This window comes from Dipteris shenzhenensis, chromosome 10 (genome assembly GCF_047967505.1).
Source record: "Dipteris shenzhenensis isolate YYH24624 ecotype China chromosome 10, Dip_SZ_1.0, whole genome shotgun sequence".
Classification (NCBI taxonomy): domain Eukaryota; kingdom Viridiplantae; phylum Streptophyta; class Polypodiopsida; order Gleicheniales; family Dipteridaceae; genus Dipteris; species Dipteris shenzhenensis.
The window spans coordinates 10,965,956-10,992,023 of record NC_141605.1 but is presented as its reverse complement, the minus strand read 5'-3'; the positions used below and the strand labels follow the sequence as shown (position 1 = coordinate 10,992,023).

Below are 26,068 nucleotides of genomic sequence, written 5' to 3'. Positions count from 1 at the left end.
CACCTTACTATTAAAGAAACTCTGCAGAAAAGGATTTCAATTGACCAATTCTCCCCTCTTTCCTTAAATCCAACTACAGCAATGCATCCAAGTTGTCTTTTATCAACAAACTACTTATAACAATTTCACTGTCAATCTATGCAAACTTGATCCTTTCAAACCACCTTCTGAGAAGTAAATATCCACATACATCCAAATGGTACAAAGGCATGGAAATGTGGATTGGTCTTCAACAGCAGCAAAATGTCCTACTTAGCATACTATAAATAATTTATTTCATTAGAGATGAAACTATTATGGACTGGAAAATAAGTTCAAGAGTGAGGAAGGCTGTCATGATATCGTTATAGAAGTTCTTAACATGGATTTTGTTTTGAAGTAACATATGCAGCAACTACTTATTAAGAAACATTTGTTTCTTTGCCCATCCAATATGTCACATCACCTGAAAGCAAGCTTAACAGAAACACATATAGCACATACCACTATTGCAGCACAGATCGCATATGCCGTCAAGCGAGCCTGCATTCAAGAAACATAATAGATAAATATAGAAACCGGAATTCTGCAAGTATGAAGCATTTTTATTTCATACTCTAACTGCCAAAAACTATGAACTCATTGCTGCTGAAGGAACGCACAGTGGTGATGTACTGAGATCCATAGTTGAACTCCACAGGGGACGTGAAAGTGTAGCTGGTAATCAAGGCTGTTAGCCAGCTAAGAGACCTTAGCTGTTCAGATTTCTCTTCCACATCACGGCGGTTGAGCTCTGCAAACCTAGAACATTCGTCCAAAGATATCATTTTTAAATTGACAAGATCTATCATTACATTAAGGGAGATAACAATCCATCTCACATGTAAGTGGTAACATGTATGACATTATTAATACAATGAAAATATATTACATCTCAGAAATCAATAACTAAGCTTCTTGAATCGCCTCAAAACATAGCTAGTACATGGGGAGATAAAACTCAAGCCAATCGTGAAAATCAATGACGTACACCGAGTAAGAGAGCCAAAAACGGTGGTCACAATTCTGAACAGTATTGAAATGAGAAGGAGAATAATGCCAACTCATGTGAAAATTCATGAATAGGAAAAATATGCCACTACCCAGTTCTGGCTTGGCCTTCTTGAGCATGTATAGTGCATCCATCCCCCTCTATAGAGTCAGCAACAGCTGGAAAACAGGGCGATCTGAAGTAGAAGAAAGATGAGAAAAGGGGCAAGGTCGCTGAGGCAGAAAGGGTGGAGGGGGAGGAAAAAGAAATGAAGGGGATGGGTGGATCAAGGGGAAGCCATCAGAAAGGGGGATGGAGGGCTTTTAGACAAAGGTTCTCTCAGCAAGCTTGCAAGCTCTTCTTGAATAGGAGCAAGCCTTCATGCAGTCAGCCCCCTGCAAGAGCAGTCAAGTCCCTACAACATATGCTTCACCTCCATTATCCTTTAAGCCTGTCTGAGGGGGAGGTCCACTCACTTCTAGAGGTGTTACCGGAGGCCTAAGGCCACTGATGTGAGAAGCGTGAAGTGGGCGATGCGTAGACCTATGACACAACTCTACTTCGATTGCACTACACTGCTGATGCGTTGATAAGACAAAAACTGTATCAAGTTTTTGAGCACAGCTGTGGGTAGGCACATAGATGTACATATCTAGGGTAGGTGTGGGCTTTTAATATTTGTGCATTTTTTTTTCACAAGCATGATAGATTGATGTTTAGTTTTTTGAGACAATAAAGTATGTTTTGCAGCATGGACTTCACGGGAAATGATGAAATGCAATGTGGATGTACCAGGCACTAAAGAGCATGGGTCCTGTATATTTTGGCATTGTTGTAAGATGACAAATGTTCATCATTGTTGTCCTCTGCCATGTGTTCATATTGTCGTGAATAGCTTATGTATCGTCATACTATCATATGTACATCAATATATCTTTTTATTGTGGTCATGTGTGGGCAAGCACACATTAAATGCCTTGCTTGAAAATGTGTGCATGAGTGAAGTCAAAGGTTAGAATTTGGGCATTAATTGCCTTGGTCTAAAGTTTGGGGAAGAGATTGGGAGAGTGGTAAATTCCACGTGATGATGTGGCTGGAAAATCTGAAAGGGAACATGTGCATGCAAGGTGGCTACATGACCGAGAATTGGCATGCTCTGGCTGACGAGTGGGCTGATATGTGGGATGGCATCTATTGGAGAGTGCTGGAAAATGTTGATGAGTGGAAGAAATTGAGTTGAGGGAAAAAAAAGAGCGGAGAAGGAGAAAAAGGATCGGCGGATCGATGAATGGAGCGTTCACGGGATCTAGGTTTGTGTACAGGAGCAATGCGTCAGGGTGTAGAGGGCTGTGATGATCTGAGAGCTGTGTACAGGGCTGACAGGCTGTTAGCTGAGTGGAGAGCAGTCATATAGAAGAGAAGAGACAAGCTGACGATTTGCTGAGCACAGAGCTACGGGGCTGATCAACATGACGTGAGAGTTGTTTATTTTTGGGCTGTGGGTTTGTTACCTTCAATTACGCTCAAGCTAGCAGGCTGAGTGGGGGAGCTTGGCTGAGTGGGCATGTTGTGTGAGCGATGGCTTTGAGAGCATGTTTGACAAAGTGAAATCAGAATTGAGGCTGATTTGTGCACGAGGATTCCGTACGAGAAGCATAAGTATGAGTTGTTTATCATATACAAGCTGCTAAAAGGAGGTGTTGTAGATACATCGTGTGTGGTTGATCTGTCATACAAAGAACAATTGTGTGTATGAACAACTCCTGGTTGACATAGAGCTACAACAAGTCAAAGCATTCATCTTCCTCTTCTAAAGACTCTGTGTATTCTTGTGTGTGTGTTCTAGTTAGATTGTGTGGGAGTTTGACTTGTTATTTGTGTGTTCTAGATATCTGCTCTGGAACCTGGTGCATAAGCTCATCATCTACGAGCCCACATTGCTGCTGATCCCTATGAAGTCTCAGCTATGACACTGACGTGGTAAAGTACATAATTTCCTAGCTGTCTTTCCCTTTTTTTCCTTATCATCTTTTTTGGCGATCCTGCTGGGGAGCTAGAGTTTTGAATTGAGATTGGGTACTCAGTTATAGGAGGAGAGATGGATCATGAATTTCCTCGATTCTACGGGTTGCCCAATGAAGACCCACAGAGGTTTTTAGAGTTCCTTGTGTTCATAGCTCTTATTAAAGACAGGAATGCTCCAGAAGTCCTTCAGATTCTATCCTTTTGTTTGTTGGGAGAAGTGAGAACTTGGCTCTGTAGACTTTCTCTACAAGGATGTGTTAGGGTAGCCATGAGAGGGTCTAACCCAGATATTGGGCAGTGTCTATCTTATCTCAAGGTGTATGCCTCAGGCACACCTTTGTTTCTATGTGTGAGTGCTAGAGGCACAGTTAGGTGCCCACAAGCACAGTTAGGTGGTGGAAAAGCCACATAGGATGATTGAGTGAATCTAGGAGCAGATTGAGGAGATGATTGTGGAGCTTTGAGGTCATCAGTGATGTCAGTGACCTTGTATGAGGTGCCTACTTAAGGACCTCTTTCTTCTTCATTCTATAAGCAAGTATTCTGAGTTTGTGTCCACTCTACTCTTTCTTTTCAGTATTCCAACATGGTATCAGAGCCATTTGATCCCCCTTGAGCCCATTTCTGCCACATCATCATCTTCTTCTTCATCTTCTTCTTCTCCATTTTCCTCTTTCTTCCCAAAATCTTTGAGAGCTTGGTTCTCCATCTACAAACAGCCATTGCCCAAACCCTCTGAGCTGGAAACTCCTCTAGTATGGGCGAACTTCCACCTGCAAGCAATTGAAGAAAAAACGTCTGTGGTGGCTGCCATTCTCCAAACAGCGAATTTCTTCTGTTGCTCAATACTCCCTGCATACTTTGCCATTGCCTGAGCCCTCTTAGGAGTAGATGGGCGACCTCAAGACGAAGATTTTGAGCCATTTTTCAGGTCATTTGGTTCAGTAACGAGGGAGAAATCGTCAAAACTCAGTTTCAGCCTGTAGCAACTCTCCCGGGCAAAAGTGCACACCATTTCGTCCAACCTCTGTGCTGGAACTTCTCTGGTATATGAGCTTTCTTTTGCTTCAGAAAGCCCTCTTTTCCTTGCTTTGAAGAGTGAGCTACAAGCCCTCCAAGTTCAGCTTTTCATTTTTGACAGTTTTGGACAAGTTTTGAAGATGATGCTACATAAAATGCTACTCTAGCATTTCTGGTCTTTTGAAGTTTTCAATAACTTCATTACAAGTGTTTCTTCAGTTTTGTTTTGACTTGCTAGACCTGGTTGTGATTGGAAAGTGTTTATTTCATCCACTTCTATGAAGCATGTAAGTGAAAGCATCATTGTTTGAAATTTGGTCACAAGACTTTGCTACATTAAATGCTTATATTTTGAAGCATTTCAGTTGTTATTCTAAGCCCTGTAAGAGAGAAGACACTACCCAATACCTGGGTTAGAGCCTCTCATGGCTTGCTTATGCAAAATATGTGAAAAGCCAAAACATAAAGCAATGTCTTGTTATGCTACAAAGGATGAAAATGCCAACCTGACTTCCTTGTTGAAGATTATGGTTGCCAAAAAGGAAGCAACTACAGAGATCTACCCTCTCATGGCACTTTTATTTGACTCCAAGTACAAGAAAAAGATGAAGGTCAGATACCTAAGATATGCTTCTCTACACAACTATGGAGATGACAAGATAATTGTTCTCTTGAAGGATATGGCTTTCAAATCCACTTGTTCTATCATAGTACCATCTTATAAGGCACTAGACACTGCCCATGTGGTAAGACCTTGCCTTGACATGGATATTTTGCCTCCACAAGATGAGGCATCCCATGAAGATTATGCATTTTAAACTCATCTCTATGTATGCTCCAGATCTCTCTTTTTATGTCAAGGTACTCAGCCTGGATAGTCCTCCAAAATGAATGAAAATAAACTATTGTGTGTTGTGTGTTTTGTAAACACCTCTGGTCACCTTATGATGTAGGCCATGTGTATGTTTGTTCCATGGTACCTCCTACAGACATTGTGTGCATGTACATGTAGGAGAGATAACCATTGGAAGGTCTGTTTGTATCCCTTTCTGTTTACCTTACACCCAAGGGAACCCTTGCTAGCATGAGAACCTAGCCATAGATTTATCCTTGACCACCATGAGATGGCATGAGAAACTATGAGACTAGATGTATCCTTGACATAGCCTGAGGCATTTCCTTGAGGGGGGGTTTGTTGGGATATCTCAAGGTGTATGCCTCAGGCACACCTTTGTTTCTATGTGTGAGTGCTAGAGGCACAGTTAGGTGCCCACAAGCACAGTTAGGTGGTGGAAAAGCCACATAGGATGATTGAGTGAATCTAGGAGCAGATTGAGGAGATGATTGTGGAGCTTTGAGGTCATCAGTGATGTCAGTGACCTTGTATGAGGTGCCTACTTAAGGACCTCTTTCTTCTTCATTCTATAAGCAAGTATTCTGAGTTTGTGTCCACTCTACTCTTTCTTTTCAGTATTCCAACATATCTCCCTTACAAGGTAAAAATAACCCGACTTATCCAAAGGTGAGGACAGCTTTCTTGGATAGGTTTATGTGTGTTAGAGATCCTGATGGCATTTGGAGAGCTATGTTTACTGCAGCAATAGCTGACGCAGTCAGTGGATGAGTATGTCGGTAAGTTCATGTGTTGTGGAATAAATGGCAGGTGGCCTTATTGCCTAAAGTCCCTCCCAGAGTCATAAAAAAGGATAGGTTTGTTGCTGGTCTAAAGCTGGAGATTAGGATAAAGATTGAATGTAAAGAGCTGGTCACTTATGAGGATGCTCTCAGGGTAGCAAAAGAGAAGGAAAGGAAGTAGAAAATATTGTCACAAATCATGCAGGAGATGCCAATGGTTCAGTATGTGCCTGAAATTATCTCTCATGTGAAGACAGAAATACAGAAGCCTGAAGTCAGCCTGAATTCAGAAAGGAGGAGAATATAAAAGAAGACAAAATGTCAGAGCTTATGAAGAATTTGAGTCTGAATTTGATGAACGGTAGGGGAAGAGGTAGATCATTGGGTGGTTATGGCAGAGGCAACATGCCTTCTTCAAATAATTCAGCCCCGTGGCAGGCAGGACGAGGTCTAGGGTCATTTGAACCTTATGTCTGCTTTAATTGTGGAGAGTGGGGACATTACAGCACACACTGTGATAAGCCTCCTCGTGTTGGAGGTGATGTTTATCCACTGTCAATAGGGTTAGATAATAGGGTGAATGATCATAGTGTAGAAGTAAAAGATGCAGCTCAGCCTAGTACCTCTAGAATCCGTAAAGCCACTGCAGAAGAGAAAAGGAAAGGTAAGGTAGTTACATTTGACCTGTTGGAGTTGGAGGAAGATAAAGATGTCATGCCATTAGGGAAGAGAGATAGAGAAGAGGAGGTTGGTCTAAGTGCAAAGAAGGGGAAGCAATCTAAGGAGATGATGACCTACCAAAAGAAGAAGAGCAAGAAGCCCAGAAGGAAGTACAAAACTGCAGATTATCCCATGGGGAAGGAGCAGGGAGAGTATGATTTGGTGGAAGACCTTTCAGCGAGGAAACCGGACATTACATTTGGCCAAATGATTGTTATGTGCCCAAATCTTAAAAAATAATGGAGCCGGGCTGTAAATCCAGCAAAGAAGAACTCTCATAAAGGTACAGTTAAGCTGATGTCTGTCTCAGAGTTTCCAGATCGTTTAATGCTGTGGAAGCGTGGCATAAAGGAAAGGGGTTCGGAGAGGCCTATATAGATGGGGGTGCACAGATTTGTGTGATTATCCAGGCTTGTGTAGAGAGATTAGGATTGAAGATATCCCACTCCTGCAGTTATCGCATCAGAATGGCAAACCACTCCAAGGTGAAGACTTTAGGGATAGTACCTGGCTTGGAGGTTGAGGCATTCAATGTTCCTGGTTGAGTGGATTGTCATGTGATGCCTATGCTATTGGGAGCCTATCCTTTGATTCTTGGAAGGTTGTGGTTGAGGAAGGTAGGTGCAATTCAGAATTGGCAGAAAGGAACCTTTTCTATACATACGAATGGGAAGAAATTGAATTTCGATATGGTAAGCAGGGTTGAAGTTTCAGATTCAGCGAGTGAAGAGGAAGAGAGAAGTGAGACCAGCAGTGAGGATGAGAGCTCGGTGACTTCAGAAAGTGATGAAGGAACAATAGCATTGGTGGATCTAGAAGATGAAAATTCATAGGTAGAATTTGTGGGAGTAGTAGGGTTCGCTGAGGAAGAGGTGGATAGGTTCGAGGTTATCGAGGACTTGATGCAGCCTAAATGTTCTCGAGAATCAACCTAGGTGTTGATTGAGCAATCATTGAATCCTAATCTCAATGTTGAGGAGAAAGAAGAATATTTGAAGATGTTGTAGAAATACCCCAATCTGTTTATCACCTCTTATGAGGAGATCATGGGATTTAAAGGGAGGCCTCTGAGGATTGAGCTGAAGGAAGGTGCCAAACTTGTTTTCCAGAGGATGAGGAGATTAAGCCTGGAACAGAGAGATGTGCTGAAGGAAGAGGTAGATAAGCTTCTCAAGGCAGGAATTATTTATCCTATAGTTCACTCTGATTGGATAAGTCCTGTGGTCATAGTGCCGAAAGGTGTAGACAACAAACCTTTGAATGCAGTAACAAAGAGAAACCACTATCCTCTGCCTTTTCTGGATGATATTCTTGACTGGATGATATTCTTGATAAAGTGGTGGGTCATGAAATGTACAGCTTGTGTGATAGGTATTTTCTGCAACCCCCTTTCAGGATAAGGTGGATGAGACCCTCTGTGAGCGACTCGGGCACTAGAGTCCCAAATGCTCTGTAGGGCTGATGTAATGTAGTCTCCAATCATATCCCAAAATGCAATGAAGAAAGAAGGGGTGAGGCCATCCGAACCTGGCCCTTGTGAAGGGCTGAAAGTGCAGTCCTGAACTCTGTGTTTGTGAAAGGTGCATCAAGCAAAACATGCATATCTGGTTTCACCAACTTAGGGATGCTTTGCCAAATAACCTGTCTAGCATCCTCTCTATCCTGTGTGTCAAGATATGCAATAAGAAGAGTGGCATAGAAATTTGAAGCTATGCGCATGACATCATCTGGATTTGTCTGTAAAACCCCGTGTGAGTCAATAAGCTGGGATACACTCTCTCTACTATGTCTAGGGCCAAGAGTAGAGAAAAAGTGTTTATTGACTTTGCCACCCATCTGTATCCAGAAGGACTTCCTTGCATGAAAGGCACACTCTGCTCTTTGATCAAGCAATGTTTGTTGATGAGCCCTTGCTACAGCAAGGCGCTCCTGAATCCAAGCATCTGAAGGCCGTTTTTGCTCTTCCCTTTGCAAAGCTACCAACTGCTGGGGTGCGTCAATTTTACGAGCAAAAACCTATGAGCAGGTTTATCCGAGCGTGTTTTTCAAGAGATTTAAAAAATTGTATTTCCTTAGGAAACACCGTTTTTACACTTTTATTTTCACTAGAACTAGATCCCTTTATCATAGAAATATACAGAATTGTCACTCATTCAATTTTACATAACGTAAATTTTCTTCTTTATAGACATCCTTTGTACCCTTGTTATTACCTTTAAAAAGTGTTGAAAAATAATTCCTTTAAGGAACATCCCTCATAATCACTCTCAATGCAATAATATTATATATATATATATATATAATCACTTATTAAACACATTTATATCTATATGCGTAAATAACAATTAATATTTAATACTATATATGCAATATTTTCCAAAATAAAACTCCATAGATGTTCTCAAATTGGGTTTTCCGATCAATTTGAGTGGCTGAATGACTATATTTGGACATTCGATGTGAAAGTTATGCCACTTTTAAAAGTGCTGTCCATGGTAGTTTCGCCAGCGAAACTACCTTAGAAGACCTACTTCAAAGGGGTTTCGCTGGCGAAACTACCTTGATCGCTTGCTTCAATGAGGTTTCTTTGGATAAACCCTTTCATGAAAGGGTTTTCAATGTCACCTCCTATTAAGTAAAAGTTGTAAGAAGGATCATAAGGGAATTTTCATAAAGAAGTCTACTCTACATGTGGGTTTCTTCAAAAGTCATCCCATTATGTTACTCACCATGTCAATAAATTTTATTGACATGATGTACTCAGCTTGCTCTGTGGTGCACAAAAAAAAAGAAAGAAAAGAAGCTTGCTCTGTGGTTTTCTTTCATACTTAATAGAAGTACTTTTTTGCACAAAAAAAAAAAGAATTCCTCCATGAGTAGTTTCTTGACTTGAGTAATTTTCTTTGAGTGATCTCTTGTAAGGACAAGGTAATTGATATACATGATAAGTACTAGCTGCAACCCCCTGGCAGAAATGAGGTAGAGGTTTTCCTTTGATGGACTTCCCGATAGCCCGATCTTCAAAAAGGACTTGTCGGTCACATGCATTCCAGGGATTTTTGAAGCAGCATGGGATTCCAAGACCAAGCCACTGATCGTGAAGTCATGAAGAAATAAGAGGGAATAAAAGTGCGGAGAATACTGGCAACCCCTATCCAAATGACTCTCGCAGAGCTGCTGCTCCTCCCCGTGAGCTACTGCCCCCCCCTCTCCCTCTCCCTCTGCCTCGCTGCCCCCCCCTCTCCCCCACTCACTGCTCCTCCTCTCCCTCCCTCTCACTGGCCCCCTCTCCCTCCTCCCTCACTCTCCCTCTCCCCTTCCTCCTCCCCGCCCTCCCTCTCCCCCCCCCCGCTACCCCCTAGCTCTCCCTCCCCGCCCAACCTCTCCCCCACCCGTCAGCCCCCCCGCCCCCCTTCTCCTCCCCCGTCCCCTCCCTCTCCCTCGCCAGCCCCCCCCCCCCTGCTTCCCCCTTCTCCTCTCCCCTCTCCCGCTGCACCATTCTCCTCCGCCCTCCCTCTCCCTCGCCAGCCCCCCCGCCCCCTTCTCCTCCCCCGCCCCCCTCCGTCGTCCTCCCTCTCCCCCCCCCGTTGCTCTCCCCCTCCCTGCTGCCCCCTTTCCCTCTGCCCTCCCTCTCCCCCGCTAGCCCCCCTGGCCCCTTCTCCTCCCCCACCCCCCTCCCTCCCCCACGCTCTCCCCCCCCCCCCCGCTGCTCTCCCCCCCAAGGTGACCCCCCCGGGAAAAAAAAAAAAGAAAAACCCTGCTCCCTCTCCCTCCCCGCCCCCTTCCTTCCTAACTCAGCTCCCCACGCCTCCCCCTCAGCCTACCTCCGTCTCCCCTCTCTTTCTCCTTCTTCCTGCCCCTCTCTTTCCCTTCCCTTCCCCTCTCTCCTACCCTCTCTTTCTCCTTCTTCCTGCGCCCGCATTCAGGGCGTCCTGGGCAGTAGTTTCACGGACAGAGCTTTTTCAGTGTTGGAATCGGCCTTTTCACATCGATTGGCGAATGGATCCCCATTTAGCCAATCTCCGTCCACCTCCACCGGCCGCAAGAACCATCATTTTTTTAGAAGACGAGCTGCAGCAGCTCAAGAAAGATGTGGAATTAGAGGGCTCCACATCACTTTTCGCCCGCATCTTTGGATCACACCCTTCCAGATCACAGGCTAGAGACTGGATGCTGGTGGCGTTACCAGGAGACCTCGCCCCTCACCTCAGGGATATTCGACTTTTGGGACGTGGATTCTTCCAAGTGGTTTTCGACTCCCACGAGTCCACAGCCCTTGTTCTCAAAGCTAATTCCCTGGCTTTGGGTTTGAGGAGGATCTTTCTTTTGCCCAACACCTTGGGCTTCGATCTGCGGTTGAGGAGGACAGGCAGGTCACATCACTGTTCATTAGGTTTCCTGGTCTTCCTTAGGTCTACCATCGACGGCTTGCCACTATCGGAGCCACATTCGGAGTGGTCACGGAGATCCTTCCTGGCATGCCTTCTTCCTCGGCAGAGGCAGTCAGTGCAGACGGGGTGCCTCGTGTTAGGGTTAGTGTCCCTGACCCTAACATCTCATATGACCACATTATGCTTCAGCATCCAAACGGCTATCTCTTTCGACAGAGAGTCAAGATTTCAGGTAGACAGGACCAATGCAGGATTTGCAGGACCCTTGGGCACTTTGCTAGAGACTGCCCAAGGAAGAGAAAAAGACCCAAGAGGTCTTCTGGTGTAGCTCCTTCATGTACTACCATGACTGCACCTCCCCAACACCCTGTACCACGCACTCCAGGACCACCAAGAGCAACAAGGCGCCCTGCTTCGCACACCCCAGGACCACCAGGGGCAGTAGGGCGCCCAATGCCCGCAGCACACCCAGTACCACGATGGAAAGCTTTAAGAGCGGCTCCCTTACCATAGGAGGAGACTTTTGATCCTATTCAGACAGATGCCTTTGAGACTGCATAGGTGGATGTTGCTGCAGCCCCAGACACTACAGTTCCACATCAGGAGGGGCCTTTAGATCCACCAGCCCCAGTCACTTTGGTCTTTGACCCCTTGGTTTCTGACCATGAGGGGACTACAGGTACTTCTTCCCCGTAGACTGTTCCTGCCACAGTCAGGACAACCGAGAAAGTGCAGGCGCAGATGAGGGCTCCTGATTCCTCTTCACCCTAGCCATAGCCCTCCTCAACCCCCAGCTCCAATTCTGCTGATAGAGGCATGGCAGGTCCTTCTCCTCTATCTTTCACGAGTGCAGGTTTTCTTCGCACTCCTCGGCCAGACTTGCTTATCAGGAATTCTTTTTCGGCACTCGCAGATTCGGGGACTTTCATGGATGATGAGGAGTTTGTGCCCTCCACCTTAGGGGTCCCGGTCATTGGGATTCCTTCTGACAAGGCCTCCCTTTCAGCAGGTGTGGGGATCCTTTCACCTGTTGAGTTTCCTGCCCTCAACAGGAGTGTTTCGGCCCAGGGGAAGCTGGTCTCCTCTACTAGGTCGGGTAAGCCTTTCCATCCAGCATTCTCCTGTCGATGAGGATAGTCAGCTGGAACATACAGGGCCTAGGCGGAGTTCCACACCGTCGCCGTAGGCAGCTGATCCGGAACCAGCTTCATCCAGGCATCACTGGAGGTGCTATTGATATCCTTTTTATCCAGGAACACAAGCTGGATGCCAGTGATTGCTCTAAGTCAGGCAAACTGCTTTCAAGACATACCTTTTGGTAGCCTGCTATGGGCACAAGGGGAGGTACTTGCATTTCGGTCTCTCTTTCTATTCTCCTCTTGGTTGCTGGTCATGGTATTATCTCCCCTTCTAGAGCTCAATGGATCATTATTTTGATTGGACGGTGTAAGATTGGTGTTCTCAATCTTTATGCTCCCAACAACAGAGGGGAGCGGATCTCCTTTTGGAAGGAGTTACTCTCTTGGGCCCCCAGGATCATTGGTGGCGACTTCAACATGGTTGAGTTGCCTTTAGACAAAAAGGGAGGTAGACAGGGTGGAATTTATTCTTTGGAGAGGGCAGCCTGGGATGCTTTTCTCTTTCAGTTCAGTGGCAGAGACACTTGGTTGGATGATGCCTTTCATATTATGCCACAGTCACTCCTGTACTCTTGGTCAAACAGGAGAATACACATGCCCATTCATGCACGGATGGACAGATTTTATGTAGACGATTGGGCACTTGATAGAGGAGGATATGTATGCATTTCTACTGGGGTTTCCACCTCAGATCATTTTCCAGTGGTGCTGCAGATTCTTGAGCCTCATCGGAGAGGATGCTCTGCCAGTGTCAGGATTCTGGATGCTTTTTATGTAGAGGAGAGCCTCACGGAGGATATTTAACAGATTTGGGTTGCTCACATACAGGGTGGAGCTGTCCTTCCATCTCAGGTAGCTGCAGCCTTTTTCGGAATTAGTGACTATTATCATACAATCACTGATTCTAGGAGACGAGAGATTCTCAGATGTGAGATTGGTATATGCTGCTCATTTGCAGACATTGTTGGATCAGAGAGCAGAGTATGCCTTTCATGCACGGGAATCCTTTTGGATTCAGATGGGTGGCAGGGTCAACAAACACTTTTTCTCTACTCATGGGCCTAGACATAATAGAGATAGTGTTTCACAGCTTGTTGACTCAGACGGGGTGTTACAGTCAGATCCTGATGCTGTCATGCGTGTAGCTTCAGATTTTTTTGCATCCCTTCTTACTGCAAATCCAGGCACACAGGCCATTGATGATGCCAGAGAGGTTATTTGGCAGTGTATCCATGTATTGGTGAAGGATGAGATGTATGTTTCTCTGGATGCACCTTTCACCAATGCAGAATTCAAGACTGCATTACTTGCCCTTCACAAGGGCAAGTGTCCAAGTTCAGATGGACTTACCCCCTCCTTTTTTAGTATTTTTTGGGAGCAGATTGGTGATCACATTACATCAACCCTGTAGGGCGTATGGGACTCTGGTGAGATGCCGGACTCACTTACAAATGGTCGGAGCTGACCCTTCTTGCCCTCGTTGCCTTTTTGCTTTGGAGACAATATAGCACTGCCTATGGGATTGCAGACAGGCGAGAATCATATGGAAGGGGATTGCAAGACTTTTCAGCACTTTTGTTCGCCTACCTTTCTATATGACCTGGGGATCAGTGGCTTGGCTTACACTTTCAGGGCCCCAGGTATTTTTTGAGAGACTTGACTCCTCTTGGGCTCTTCACATCCGACAATACCTTGTGGAGTCGTGCTCTCTAGAGGATGTTCCGGCCACTCTTTTCAGGGCTGCTCACTCCTCGGTCGACTCTCCATGGGAGATCCTAGCTAGCATTGCAGCATGGCACATTTGGAGAGCCAGATGCACTGAGGCTTTGGAGGGTTCTCAGGTTCACCCTTCTCAGATCTTGTCCAGTACTTGGACAGATATACGATACATACTCTAATGGCCATTTGGGTCTGAGGTGTTTTTATTACATGCCTAGCATGGTGTATTTCCGCACAAAGCTTGCTCTAGCGGGTTTCTTTCTTACTTAATAGAAGTCTCTTTTTTGGGGAAAAAAAAAAAACATCACTTGATGGCTCCTCTCCCCGTGAAATCTGCTGCCCACCCCCCCTCTCCTCTCTCAGCCAGCCCTTTCTTCCTCTCCCTCACCCTCACTGCCCCCCCCCCTCCCTCCCCTCGCTAGCCCCCTCTCCCTCTCTCATTCTCTCCTCGCCAGCCCTCTCTCCTCGCCAGCCCTCTCTCCCTCCTCCCTCACCCTCCCGCTCCCCTCCATGTTATGCTTCAGCAGCCGGATGGTTCTTTTTTTCGCTAGAGAGTAGGGATTGCACGCATGCAGGACCAGTGCAGGATATGCAGGACCATTGGACACTTCGCCAGGGATTGCCCCAAGAAGAAGAAAAGGCCCAAGAAGCCTTCTGGTACAGCAACTGCCCCACAGCCTCGACAGGGGGGTGGTACAGGTCCAGCACCTGCTCCTCGACCTTGAGAGGGGGGTGGTACAAGTCTAGCATCTGCTCCTCGGGCTCAAGAGGGTGGTCCTCCTCAGGGTAGTGGTGGTACAGCTCCTACTCGCCAAAGTGCTCCTCACTGACATAGCGCTCCTTTGGTACCACCGCCTATTGCCTCCGGTGCCTCACAACCTTCAAGGGCATCCGCCGCACCTCATTGGGTTCCCGTTCGTGTGCAGATTCCACCTTCAGTTCACGAGGTTGCATTAGTTGACTCTACTTCAGTGCGGGTTGTCCCTCTAGTCTCACCTCACATAGTCCGAGATGCTTCAGCTTCAACCTCCTCCCTGGTTGCAGCTTCTCCCCTGGACCCCCTTTATCAGGTTTGGTGCCGAACCCTCTCCGTGTTTTGCAGGTAGGAGAGGTCTCTGCAGCTGTTCAGACACAGGGTCGTCTTGAGCAGTCCTCACTTCCTCCCTTGGATAGGGGGAAGAGGGTGGTTTATACTATTGATCCTCTTCCCTCAAAAGGGATCCTTCGCACTCCGGTGTCTGGCCTGATTCACAAGAACTCATTTTCAATTCTGGCAGATGCTTCAGATTTCCCAGAGGAGGAGTTGTGCCCTCTACTTTTGGTGAGCCAGTGCTTGGGTCTCCTGTTGACTGGGCTTCTTCGTCAGGTGGCAAGGTTTTTTCCTCTGTTGATTTCCTGCCACTTGGTTCCATTCCTCACTCCTCGAGCAGGAGGTCTTCCCCTATTGAGGGGTTTGTTTTCGCCACTAGGTTGGGTAAGGTGTTCTATTCTACATCCTCCTGTTGATAAGGATTGTAAGTTGGAACATACAAGTCCTAGGTGGCATCCCACATCGCCACTGCAGACAGCTGATTTGGGATCAGCTTCATCCAGGTGTTACTAGGGGTTCCATTGATGTTGTATTTATTCACGAGCACAAACTGGATTCTAGGGATTGTGCCAAGTCACGCAAGTTACTTTCTGGCCATACGTTTTGGTGGCCTGCCTTGGGCACTAGGGGAGGCACTTCTATTTTAGTTTCACACTCGGTTCTCCCCTTAGTTGTTGGACACAGAGTCATTTTTCTCTTGATTGGAGGGCGTAAGGTTGGTTTCCTCAACCTGTATGCCTCCAACATTAGAGGGGAACGTGTCATTATGTGGAAGGATTTGCTCTCCTGGGCTCCCATTGTAGATTCATGGGTGATTGAAGGTGACTTCAATATGGTTGAGTTATTGTCAGACAAAAAAGGGAGTAGAGAAGGAGGACTTCACTCTTTGGAGAGAGCAGCTTGGGATGCCTTTCTTTTTTTTTTTTTCCAAGAAAGAGACTTCTATTAAGTAAGAGAAAAAACCCGCGAGAGCAAGCTCAAAGTGGAATACATCATGAAATCATGAGGATAAATAAAACCCCCTTAGAGTGAGGTGGAAAACAACCAAGGTTGAGGCTGAAAGTGCCACCTCAACCCTGTAGTAGTCTCAGAGAAGAAAGGAGAATCCTTCCATTCCCTGAAGAAAGAAGCCCTCCTAGTTGAGGCTGCACGGGAGTCTCCCTGCATACTCGTCCATATGGCCATCAAAGTATGTACGGTGTTTGTCTAGATACTAGCCAATGTGTGCGAGGGATGAACCTGAGTACCCTCCAAAGCCTCTGTGCATCTGGCTCTCTAGATATGCCAGGATGCTATGCTCGCTAGAATCTCCCAAGAAGTATCCACAGAGGCATGTACAGCTGTAAAAGGAAGGTGTGGTACCACATCCAACGAACAGGACTCAATCTGATGACGTCGAACCAAAATGGCCCGAGAGGAGTCAAATCTCTCATAGAATGCCTAAGGCCTTGTAAGAGAAAGCCAAGCCATTGAGCCCCATGTCATAAAGAATGGGGAGTGGGCAAAGTGACTGAAAATCCTGGCTACTCCCATCCAAATCATCCTCACCTGTCTGCAATCCCATAAGCAATACTGAATAGTCTCTGAAGCAGAGAGGCAACAAGGGCAAGTAAGGCCGGCTCCGAACCTGGATCTCCAAAGGTTCATTGCAATCCCACCATGGATAGAGAGCCAAAATAAGATAGTGATCTTCCTATTCTTGTGGGATTTCCAGAGTCTCCTCCAAAAGCACCTCTGCAGATCCGTAGTGATATCAAATGTCTCCCAATGAGGAACTCTGGAAGGTCTCTAACCTCTACTATTGAGCTGAAATCTCCTGGCATTACTGACCGTGTAACAAAAGAAGGGGATGCTCTTCTCTCGATGCCCTACGTCAATCCACTCCCACTCTCCGGGGTCCCACTGCAAATACCTGCTGATGGGAAGTCCCCCATAGAGCCAAAGCCTCCAAGACCCGGTGGAGAGTAGCCGGGGGTCTGGGTCTAGGAACCACTCTGAATCTAATCCTTGCACCAAAGACCTACAACCTTGATAGGCTGAAAAGCAGACTCAAGCAAGATGTCCTCTGTGGACTTGAGCAATCTGCCACCATCCTGTACACTAAAAACTAAAGCATCCTCCTGTGCATCTCGAAAGGCCAAAACCTGCAGAACACCGCCTCTCGTAAAAGTACCTGCCCAAGTGGACTAAGTGAGTGGCATATCATCTGTGTCTACCCAAACCTCTGGAAGGGCTACCTATATCTGCAAGATCCTCCCTGCACTCCCTTTGGGATGTCCTGTCAACCTTGATTTGGTCTCCTCTAGAAGCTTGCAGAAAGCTTTCCAAGATCCCATACCCAGTGGTCTGCCATGATCATCTAAAATACTGTCATTCCACATGATGGGTTGCCTATCAATCTCTCCACGAAAGGAAGGAGGAATCCTCCAAATAGTGCTCTTGAAACTGGCCCAAGCTTTCAGAATGGCAACCATGAGAGGGGACGAAGGTGATCTGAGGTGTGCTGTGGTGAAGATCCACCTAATACTGCTCATCCAGTCTCCTCCTAAAGAAGGTGTGCACCTTTGTATGCTGCTAATAAGAAAGTCCTTCCACGGTTCCTGCCCTAGCATAAGTCTCCGCACCACCATCTTGCATAGTAAAGCTCTACACTGTAAATCTAAATCAATAATATTGAGACCCCCTTCCTGTGTAGGGAGGATGAGGGTCTCCCAAGCCACCCTCGCTAAGGCATCTGCTGTGCCATCAAGCCCACTCCAAAGAAAGTTTCTCATCGGTCTCCTGAGCTGAATGATGCAGTCCCTAGAATGGCACCATCATGAACAAACAAACCAGGCTGTGGCCAAGAGGACCTGGTTGACCACCACAACTCTAGAGGCAAGATCCAACTTGGCTAAGCTCCAAAAAAGGAGCTTCCTCCTGATGCTCTCCAAAACGGGAGCAAACTGTTCCGTGGAAGAAATATCCAAGCCGACCTGGCAGCCCAAATACGTGACAGGCACACCCCTCTGAACCCAAGTGAATCCTATGTCAAGCCCCCAAACTGGAGTGTCCTCATCACTGATCCAAAAGCCATTGGATTTATGCTAATTTATCTGCGCCCCTGTTGCCAAGCAAAATAAATCCAATGCTGTCCTGAAAGAAGTGAGCGTCTACGGAGTGGCATCCAAGTAAATTGATGTGTCATCTGCCAACTCACTGTCAAGTAGCTCCTCTTCCCTTCTGATGGGAAGTCTCAGCCCAAAGATGTCAGCTTGAGATCTAACAAAGATACTCATAGCTTCGGCCACAAACAAAAAAAGGAAAGGAGCAAGGGGGCATCCCTGACGGACTGATCTCGAAATCTGAAATCTCTCACCCCTTACCCCACCAATAAGTACCTGCTGGCTGTGGGCTGATCTGTACAAAGAGGAAATATTTCTGATCCAAGCATCAGTAAAGCCAAAACGTAGGGTGCCCTCCAAAAAACCCCAATCTACTCTGTCATAAGCTTTCTCAAAATCCAAAAGTAGAATGGCTAAATTCTGGCCACTCTGCATGGCCCACTCTGAAGCTTCCTAGAAAGAAAAAATGTCATAAAAAATGCTTCTGCCATGCAAATCCCGTCTGAGTGTCATGAATAAAATCAAGGAGAAGGGGCTGCAATCGGAGGCTGATTGCCTTACCCAGAATCTTGTAACAAGTCCCTAGAAGTGTGATAGGCCTCCACTGGGACACTAGATTTCTGCAACCTCCTTTCGGGATAAGGTGGATGAGACCCTCTCTAAGCGACCCAGGCATCTTGCCAGAGTCCCAAATGGCCTGCAGGGCTGAAGTAATGTAGTCTCCAATCATATCCCAAAATGCAATGAAAAAAGAAGGGGTGAGGCCATCCGAACCTGGGCACTTGCCCTTGTGAAGCGCTGAAAATGCAATCCTGAACTTTGTGTTGGTGAAAGGTGCATCGAGCAAAACATGCATATCCAGATTCACCAACAAAGGGATGCTCTACCAAATAGCCTGTCTAGCATCCTCTCTATCCTGTGTCTCACAATCAGCAGTAAGAAGGGTGGCATAAAAATATGAAGCTATGCGTAAGACATCATCAGGCTCTGTCTGTAAAACCCCATGTGAGTCAATAAGCTGGGATACACTCTATCTTCTATGTCTAGGGCTTTGCTCTCTGATCAAGCAATATTTGTTGATGAGCCCTTGGTGCAGCAAGGTACTTCTGAATCCAAGCATCTGAAGGCCATTTCTGCTCTTCCCTTTGCAAAGCTGCCAACTACTGGCGAACACCAATCTCATGTCTGAGAATATCTCATCTCTTGGTACAAGCAACTGAGAGGTAGAAGTCGCTAATACCAGAAAGGGCAGCAGCTACATGTGATGGATATGGCTGCCCACCCTAAACATGAGAAACCCATATCTGTAGGGCTGCCTCTGTAAGGTCCTCCTCTGTGTACAAGGCATCTGGAATCCTAATGCTGGCAGACCCGCCTCTCAAGTGAGGCTCTAAGATAGCCAGCACAACAAGAAAGTGGTCTGAAGTGGAAACCCCAGAAGCAATGCATACCGATCCTCCTCTGTCTAGTGCCCAATCATCTACATAGAATCTGTCAATGCGTGCATGAATAGGCATCTGCTGCCTCCTATTCGACCAAGAGAACAGGAGGGACTGTGGCTGAATAAGAAAGGCATCGTCCAACCAAGTATCTCTACCACAGAAGTGAAAAAGGAAGGCATCCCAAGCTGCTCTCTCCAAAGAGTGAAGTCCTTCTTCTCTGCCCCCTTTTTTGTCTGACGGTAACTCAACCATGTTAAAGTCACCTCCAATCACCCATGAATCTGCAATGGGGGCCCAGGAGAGCAAATCCTTCCACATAAGGACACGTTCCCCTCCAATGTTGGAGGCATACAGGTTAAGGAAACCAACCTTACGCCCTCCAATCAAAAGAATAATCCACTGAGCTCTAGAGGGAATAATGACTCCGTGTGCAACAACTAAGGGGACAACCAACTGCAAAACTGAAATAGAAGTGCCCCCCCTGGTGCCCAAGGCAGGCGACCAAAAAGTATGGCCAAAAAGCAACTTGCCTGACTTGGCACAATCTCTAGAATCCAGTTTGTGCTCTTGAATAAATAAGATATCAATGGAACCCCCAGTAACACCTGGATGAAGTTGATCCCGAATCAACTGTCTACGGCGGCGATGTGGGATGCCACCTAGGCCCTGTATGTTCCAACTAATAATCCTCATCGACGGAAGGATCTAGAGTGGAACACCTTACCCGACCTAGTGGCGGAAACAAACCCCTCAACAGGGGAAGACCTCCTGCTCGAGGAGCGAGGAATGGAACCAAGTGGTGGAAAATCAACAGGAGAAAGAACCCTACCACCTGAAGAAGAAGCGCTGTCAACACGAAACCAAATCACTCGCTCACCAAAAGTAGAGGGCACAAACTCCTCCTCTGGGAAATCTGAATCATCTGCCAGGGCTGAAAATGTGTTCCTGTGAAGCAAGCCAGACACCGGAGTGCGAAGGATCCCTTCTAAGGGAAGAGGATCAATAGTGTAAACCATCCCTTTCCCCCTATCCAAGGGAGGAAGTGAGGACTGCTCTTGGTCCTGTGTCTGCCCAGCTGCGGAGACCTCTACTGCCTCAAGGAGAGTGTCTGGCACCGCTGGTTCTAGGGAAGAGGCTGCAACCGGGGAGGAGGTCGAAGCTTCAGTGTCTCGGACTGTGCGAGGTGAGACTGGAGGGACAGCTCGAGGTGAAGCAGAGTTTACTAGTGTACCCTCATGAACTGAAGGAGGGACCTGCACACGAACCGGAACCCACTGGAATGCGTCGTGTGCCCCTAAGGTAGGAGGAGGTCGAGGAGCAGGTGATGGACCTGTACCATCCCCCTGTTGAGGCCGAGGAGCAGGTGCTGGACCGTCATGCGGAGGTCGAGGAGCAGGTGCTAAACCTGTACCACCACTTTGTCGAGGCCAATGAGCAAGTGCTGGACCTGTACCACCCCCCTGTTGAGGCTGTGGGGCGGTAGCTGTATCAGAGGGCTTCTTGGACCGTTTCTTCTTCTCCACCGGCTGCGAAAACTATCACCTTTTCTAAAGACGAGTTGTAGCAGCTCAAGAAGGATGTAGAGATTGAATGCTCTACCACATTGCTAGCACGCATCTTCGGGTCTCACCCCTCCAGATCCCAAGCCAGAGACTGGATGCTTGCGGCTCTCCCCCCAGACCTCACTCCACGATTGTTAGATGTTCGTCTTCTAAGACGAGGTTTTTTCCAGGTTGTTTTTGACACTCCAGAGGCTGTGAGCACTATGCTCAAAGCTGAGTTTTTACAATTGGGACATAGGAAGATCTTCTTTGAAGCCTTTCATATTGGTTTCGACCCAGTGGAGGCAGATAAGGAAATCTTTTCGCTCTTCATCAAATTTCCCGGGCTTCCCCAAGTTTACCATCAACTTCTTTCTGTTATTGGGGAGCATTTTGGCGCAGTTGCTGAGATCCCGCCCCTCCTTGGGTTGCCATTGACTGCAGCAAAGGCAACCAAGGCTGATGGGGTACCTAGAGTTAGGGTCCTCTGTAAGGATCCTAACCTCAAGATGGACCATGTTATGATCCAGTGCCTGGATGGTTCCCTTTTTTGCCAAAGAGGGGATTTCTGGCAGACAGGACCAGTGCAGGATATGCAAGACCATTGGACACTTTGCCAGGGATTGCCCCAGAAAGAAGAAAAGGCCCAAGAAGCCCTCTAGTACAGCTACCGCCCCATGGCCTCGACAGGGGGGTGGTACAGGTCCAGCACTTGCTCCTCGGCCTCGACAGAGGGGTGGTACAGGTCCAGCACCTGCTCCTCGACCTTTGCATGGCGGTCCTCAGGATTGTGGTGGTACAGGTCCAGCACCTGCTCCTCGGCCCCGACAGGGGGGTGCTACAGGTCCATCACCTGCTCCTCGACCCCCACATACCTCAGGGGCACGCGACGCTCTCCAGTGGGTTCCAGCACGTGTGCAGATCCCTTCTTCAGTTCACGAGGGTACATTAGTGGACCCTGCTTCACCTCGAGCTGTCCCTCCAGTCTCACCTCACACAGTCCGAGACACTGAAGCTTCGACCTCCTCCCTGGTTGCAGCTTCTTCCCTAGATCCAGTGGTGCCAGATGCTCTTCTTGAGGCAGTAGAGGTCTCCGCGGCTGGGCAAACACAGGATAGAGAGCAGTCCTCACTTCCTCCCTTGGATAGGGGGAAGGGGATGGTTTACACTTTTCCCAGAGGAGGAGTTTGTGCTCGCTACTTTTGGGGAGCCAGTGATTGGGTTTCCTGTTGACAGGGCTTCTTCTTCAAGTGGCAGGGTTCTTCCCCCTGTTGATTTTCCGCCACTTGGTTCCATTCCTCCTTGAGCAGGAGGTCTTCCCCTGTTGAGGGGTTTGTTTCCGCCACTAGGTCGGGTAAGGTGTTCCACTCTACATCCTCCCATCGATGAGGATTATTAGTTGGAACATACAGGGCCTAGGTGGCATCCCACATCGCCGCTGTAGACAGCTGCAGCTTCATCCAGGTGTTACTATGGGTTCCATTGATATCTTATTTATTCAAGAGCACAAACTGGATTCTAGAGATTGTGCCAAGTCAGGCAAGTTGCTTTCTGGACATACTTTTTGGTCGCCTGCCTTGGGCACCAGGGGAGGCACTTCTATTTCAGTTTCATAGTCGGTTCTCCCCTTAGTTGTTGGACACGGAGTCATTATTCCCTCTAGAGCTCAGTGGATTATTCTTTTGATTGGAGGGCGTAAGGTTGGTTTCCTTAACCTGTATGCCTCCAACATTATTCTTTTGATTGGAGGGCGTAAGGTTCGTTTCCTTAACCTGTATGCCTCCTGGGCCACCATTGCGGATTCATGGGTGATTGGAGGTGACTTTAACATGGTCGAGTTACCGTCAGACAAAAAAGGGGGTAGAGAAGACGGACTTCACTCTTTGAAGAGAGCAGCTTGGGATGCCTTCCTTTTTCACTTCTGTGGCAGAGATACTTGGTTGGATGATGTCTTTCTTATTTAGCCACAGTCCCTCCTATTCTCTTGGTCGAACAGGAGGCAGTAGATGCCTATTCATGCACGCATTAACAGACTCTATGTAATGATTGGGCACAAGACAGAGGTGGATCGGTATGCGTTGCTGTTGGGGTTTCCACTTCAGACCACTTTCCTGTTGTATTGGCTATCTCAGAGCCTCACTTGAGAGGCCGGTCTGCCAACATTAGGATTCCAGATGCCTTTTACACAGAGGAAGACCTTACAGAGGCAGCCCTATAGATATGGGTTTCTCATGTCCAGGGTGGGCAGCCATATCCATCACATGTAGTTGCTGCCCTTTCTGGTATTATCGACTTCTACCGCTCAGTTGCTTGTACCAGGAGACGAGATATTCTCAGACGTGAGATTGGTGTTCACCGGCAGTTGGCAGCTTTGCAGAGGGAAGAGCAGAAACGGCCTTCAGATGCTTGGATTCAGGAGCGCCTTGCTGCAGCAAGGGCTCATCAGCAGATATTGCTTGATCAGAGAGCAGAGTATGCCTTTCATGCACGGGAGTCCTTCTGGATTCAGATGGGTGGTAGAGTCAATAAACACTTTTTCTCTACTCTTGGCCCTAGACATAGTAGAGAGAGTGTATCCTAGCTTATTGACTCACATGGGGTTTCACACACAGAGCCTGCTAATGTCTTACGCATAGCTTCAGATTTCTATGCCACCCTTCTTACTGCTGATCCTGAGACACATGATAGAGAGGATGCTAGACAGGCTATTTGGCAGAGCATCCTGTGTTGGTGAACCCGAGTATGCATGTTCTACTCGATGCACCTTTCAGCAACACAGAGTTCAGGACCGCACTTTCAGTCCTTCACAAGGGCAAGTGCCTAGGTTTGGATGGCCTCACCCCTTCTTTTTTCATTGCATTTTGGGATATGATTGGAGACTACATTACTTCAGCCTTGCACACCATTTGGGACTCTGGTGAGATGCCTGGGTCGCTTACAGAGGGTCTCATCCACCTTATCCCAAAAGGAGGTTGCAGAAATTTAGTGTCCCAGTGGAGGCCTATCAAACTTCTGGGGACTTGTTACAAGATTCTGGCCAAGGCAATCAGCCTCCGATTGCAGCCCCTTCTCCCTGATCTTATTCATGACACTCAGACGTGCCAGAAGCATTTTTGATAACATTTTCTCTTTCTGGGAAGCTTCAGAGTGGGCCATGCAGAGTGGCCAGAATCTGGCCATTCTACTTTTGGATTTTGAGAAAGCTTATGACAGAGTAGATTGGGGTTTTTTGGAGGGCACCCTACGTTTTGGCTATACTGATGCTTGGATCAGAAATATTTCCTCTTTGTACAGATCAGCCCACAGCCAGGTACTTATTGGTGGGGTAAGGGGTGAGAGATTTCAGATTTCGAGATCAGTCCGTCAGGGATGCCCCCTTGCTCCTTTCCTTTTTTTGTTCGTGGCCGAAGCTATGAGTATCTATGTTAGATCTCAAGCTGACATCTTTGGGCTGAGACTTCCCATCAGAAGGGAAGAGGAGCTACTTGACAGTGAGTTGGCAGATGACACAGCAGTTTACTTGGATGCCACTCCACAGACGCTCACTTCTTTCAGGACAGCATTGGATTTATTTTGCTTGGCGGCAGGGGCGCAGATAAATTGGCATAAATCCAGTGGCTTTTGGATCAGTGATGAGGACAATCCAGTTTGGGGGCTTGACATAGGATTCACTTGGGTTCAGAGGGGTGTGCCTATCAGGTATTTGGGCTGCCAGGTCGGCTTGGATATTTCTTCCACGCAACAGTTTGCTCCCGTTTTGGAAAGCATCAGGAGGAAGCTTCTTTTTTGGAGCTCAGCCAAGCTGGATCTTGCCTCTAGAGTTGTGGTGGTCAACCAGGTCCTCTTGGCCACGGCCTGGTTTTTTTGTTCATGTTGGTGCCGTTCTAGGGACTCCATCATTCAGCTCAGAAGACCGATCATAAACTTTCTTTGGAGTGGGCTTGATGGCACAGTTGATGCCTTAGCTAGGGTGGCTTGGGAGACCCTCATCCTCCCTACACAGGAAGGGGGTCTCAATATTATTGATTTAGATTTACAGTGCAGAGCTTTACTTTGCAAGATGGTGGTGCAGGGACTTATGCCAGGGCAGGAACCGTGGAAGGAATTTCTTATTAGTAGCATACAGAGGTGCACACCTTCTTCAGAAGGAGACTGGATGAGCAGTGTTAGGTGGATCTTCACCACAGCACACCTCAGATCACCTTCGTCCCCTCTCATGGTTGCCATTCTGAAAGCTTGGGCCAGTTTCAGAAGCACTCTTCGGAGGATTCCTCCTTCCTCTCAGGAAGAGATTGATAGGCAACCCATGATGTGGAATGACTGTATTTTAGATGATCATGGCAGACCACTGGGTGCCTCACTCTACATGCAGTGGTCCAGGTGGGAGAGGGGACCTGCATCATCTATGGGGTCTTGGAAAGCTTTCCACAGGCTTCTAGAGGACACCAAATCAAGGTTGATAGGACATCTCAGAGGGAGTGCAGGGAGGATCTTGCAGATTGAGGCAGCCCTTCCAGAGGTTTGGGTAGACACAGATGATATGCCACTCACTTCCTCCACTTGGGCAGGTACTTTTATGGGAGGCGGTGTTCCACTTCAGGTTTTGGCCTTTCGAGATGCACGGGAGGATGCTTTAGTTTTTAGTGTCCAGGACGGTGGCAGATTGCTCAGGTTCACAGAGGACATCTTGCTTGAGTCTGCTTTTCAGCCTATCAGGGTTGTAGGTCTTTTGGTTCAGGGATCGGATTCAGAGTGGTTCCTAGACCCAGAACCCCGGCTACTCTCCACCTGGTCTTGGAGGCTCTGGCTCTTTGGGGGAGTTCCCATCAGGTATTTGCAGTGGGACCCCAGAGAGTGGGAGTGGATTGACGCAGGGCATCGAGAGAAGAACATCCCCTTCTTTCATTACATGGTCAGTAATGCCAGGAGATTTCAGCTCAGTAGTAGAGGTTGGAGACCTTCCAGAGTTCCTCATTGGGAGACATTTGATATCACTGCGGACCTGCAGAGGTGCTTCTGGAGGAGACTCTAGAAATCCCATAGGAATAGAAAGATAACTATCTTCTTTTGGCTTTCTATCCATGGTGGGATTGCAGTGAACCTTTGGAGGTCCAGGTTCAGAGCCTACCTTACTTGCCCTCGATGCCTCTTTGCTTCGGAGACTATTCAGCATTGCTTATGGGATTGTAGACAGGCGAGGATGATTTTTTTTTTTTCCCCAAAAAAGAGACTT

General features: G+C 47.3%; 1 protein-coding gene across 2 annotated transcripts in view; it reads right to left on the bottom strand.

The window, feature by feature from the left end:
- The window catches only part of LOC147897395 (uncharacterized), a 200,807-nt gene that overhangs the window by 138,111 nt on the left and 36,628 nt on the right, over positions 1–26,068 (bottom strand). For both annotated transcript variants that reach the window (XR_015541713.1, XM_087380967.1), the window contains exons 3-4: positions 642–780; positions 484–522 (exon numbers count right to left, since the gene is read on the bottom strand). Coding sequence is in view for 1 of the 2 variants with exons in the window: in XM_087380967.1 (XP_087237093.1) it covers positions 484–522; positions 642–780 (178 nt within the window). In the remaining variant the exon portion in view is untranslated. The remainder of the gene's footprint in view (positions 1–483; positions 523–641; positions 781–26,068) is intronic.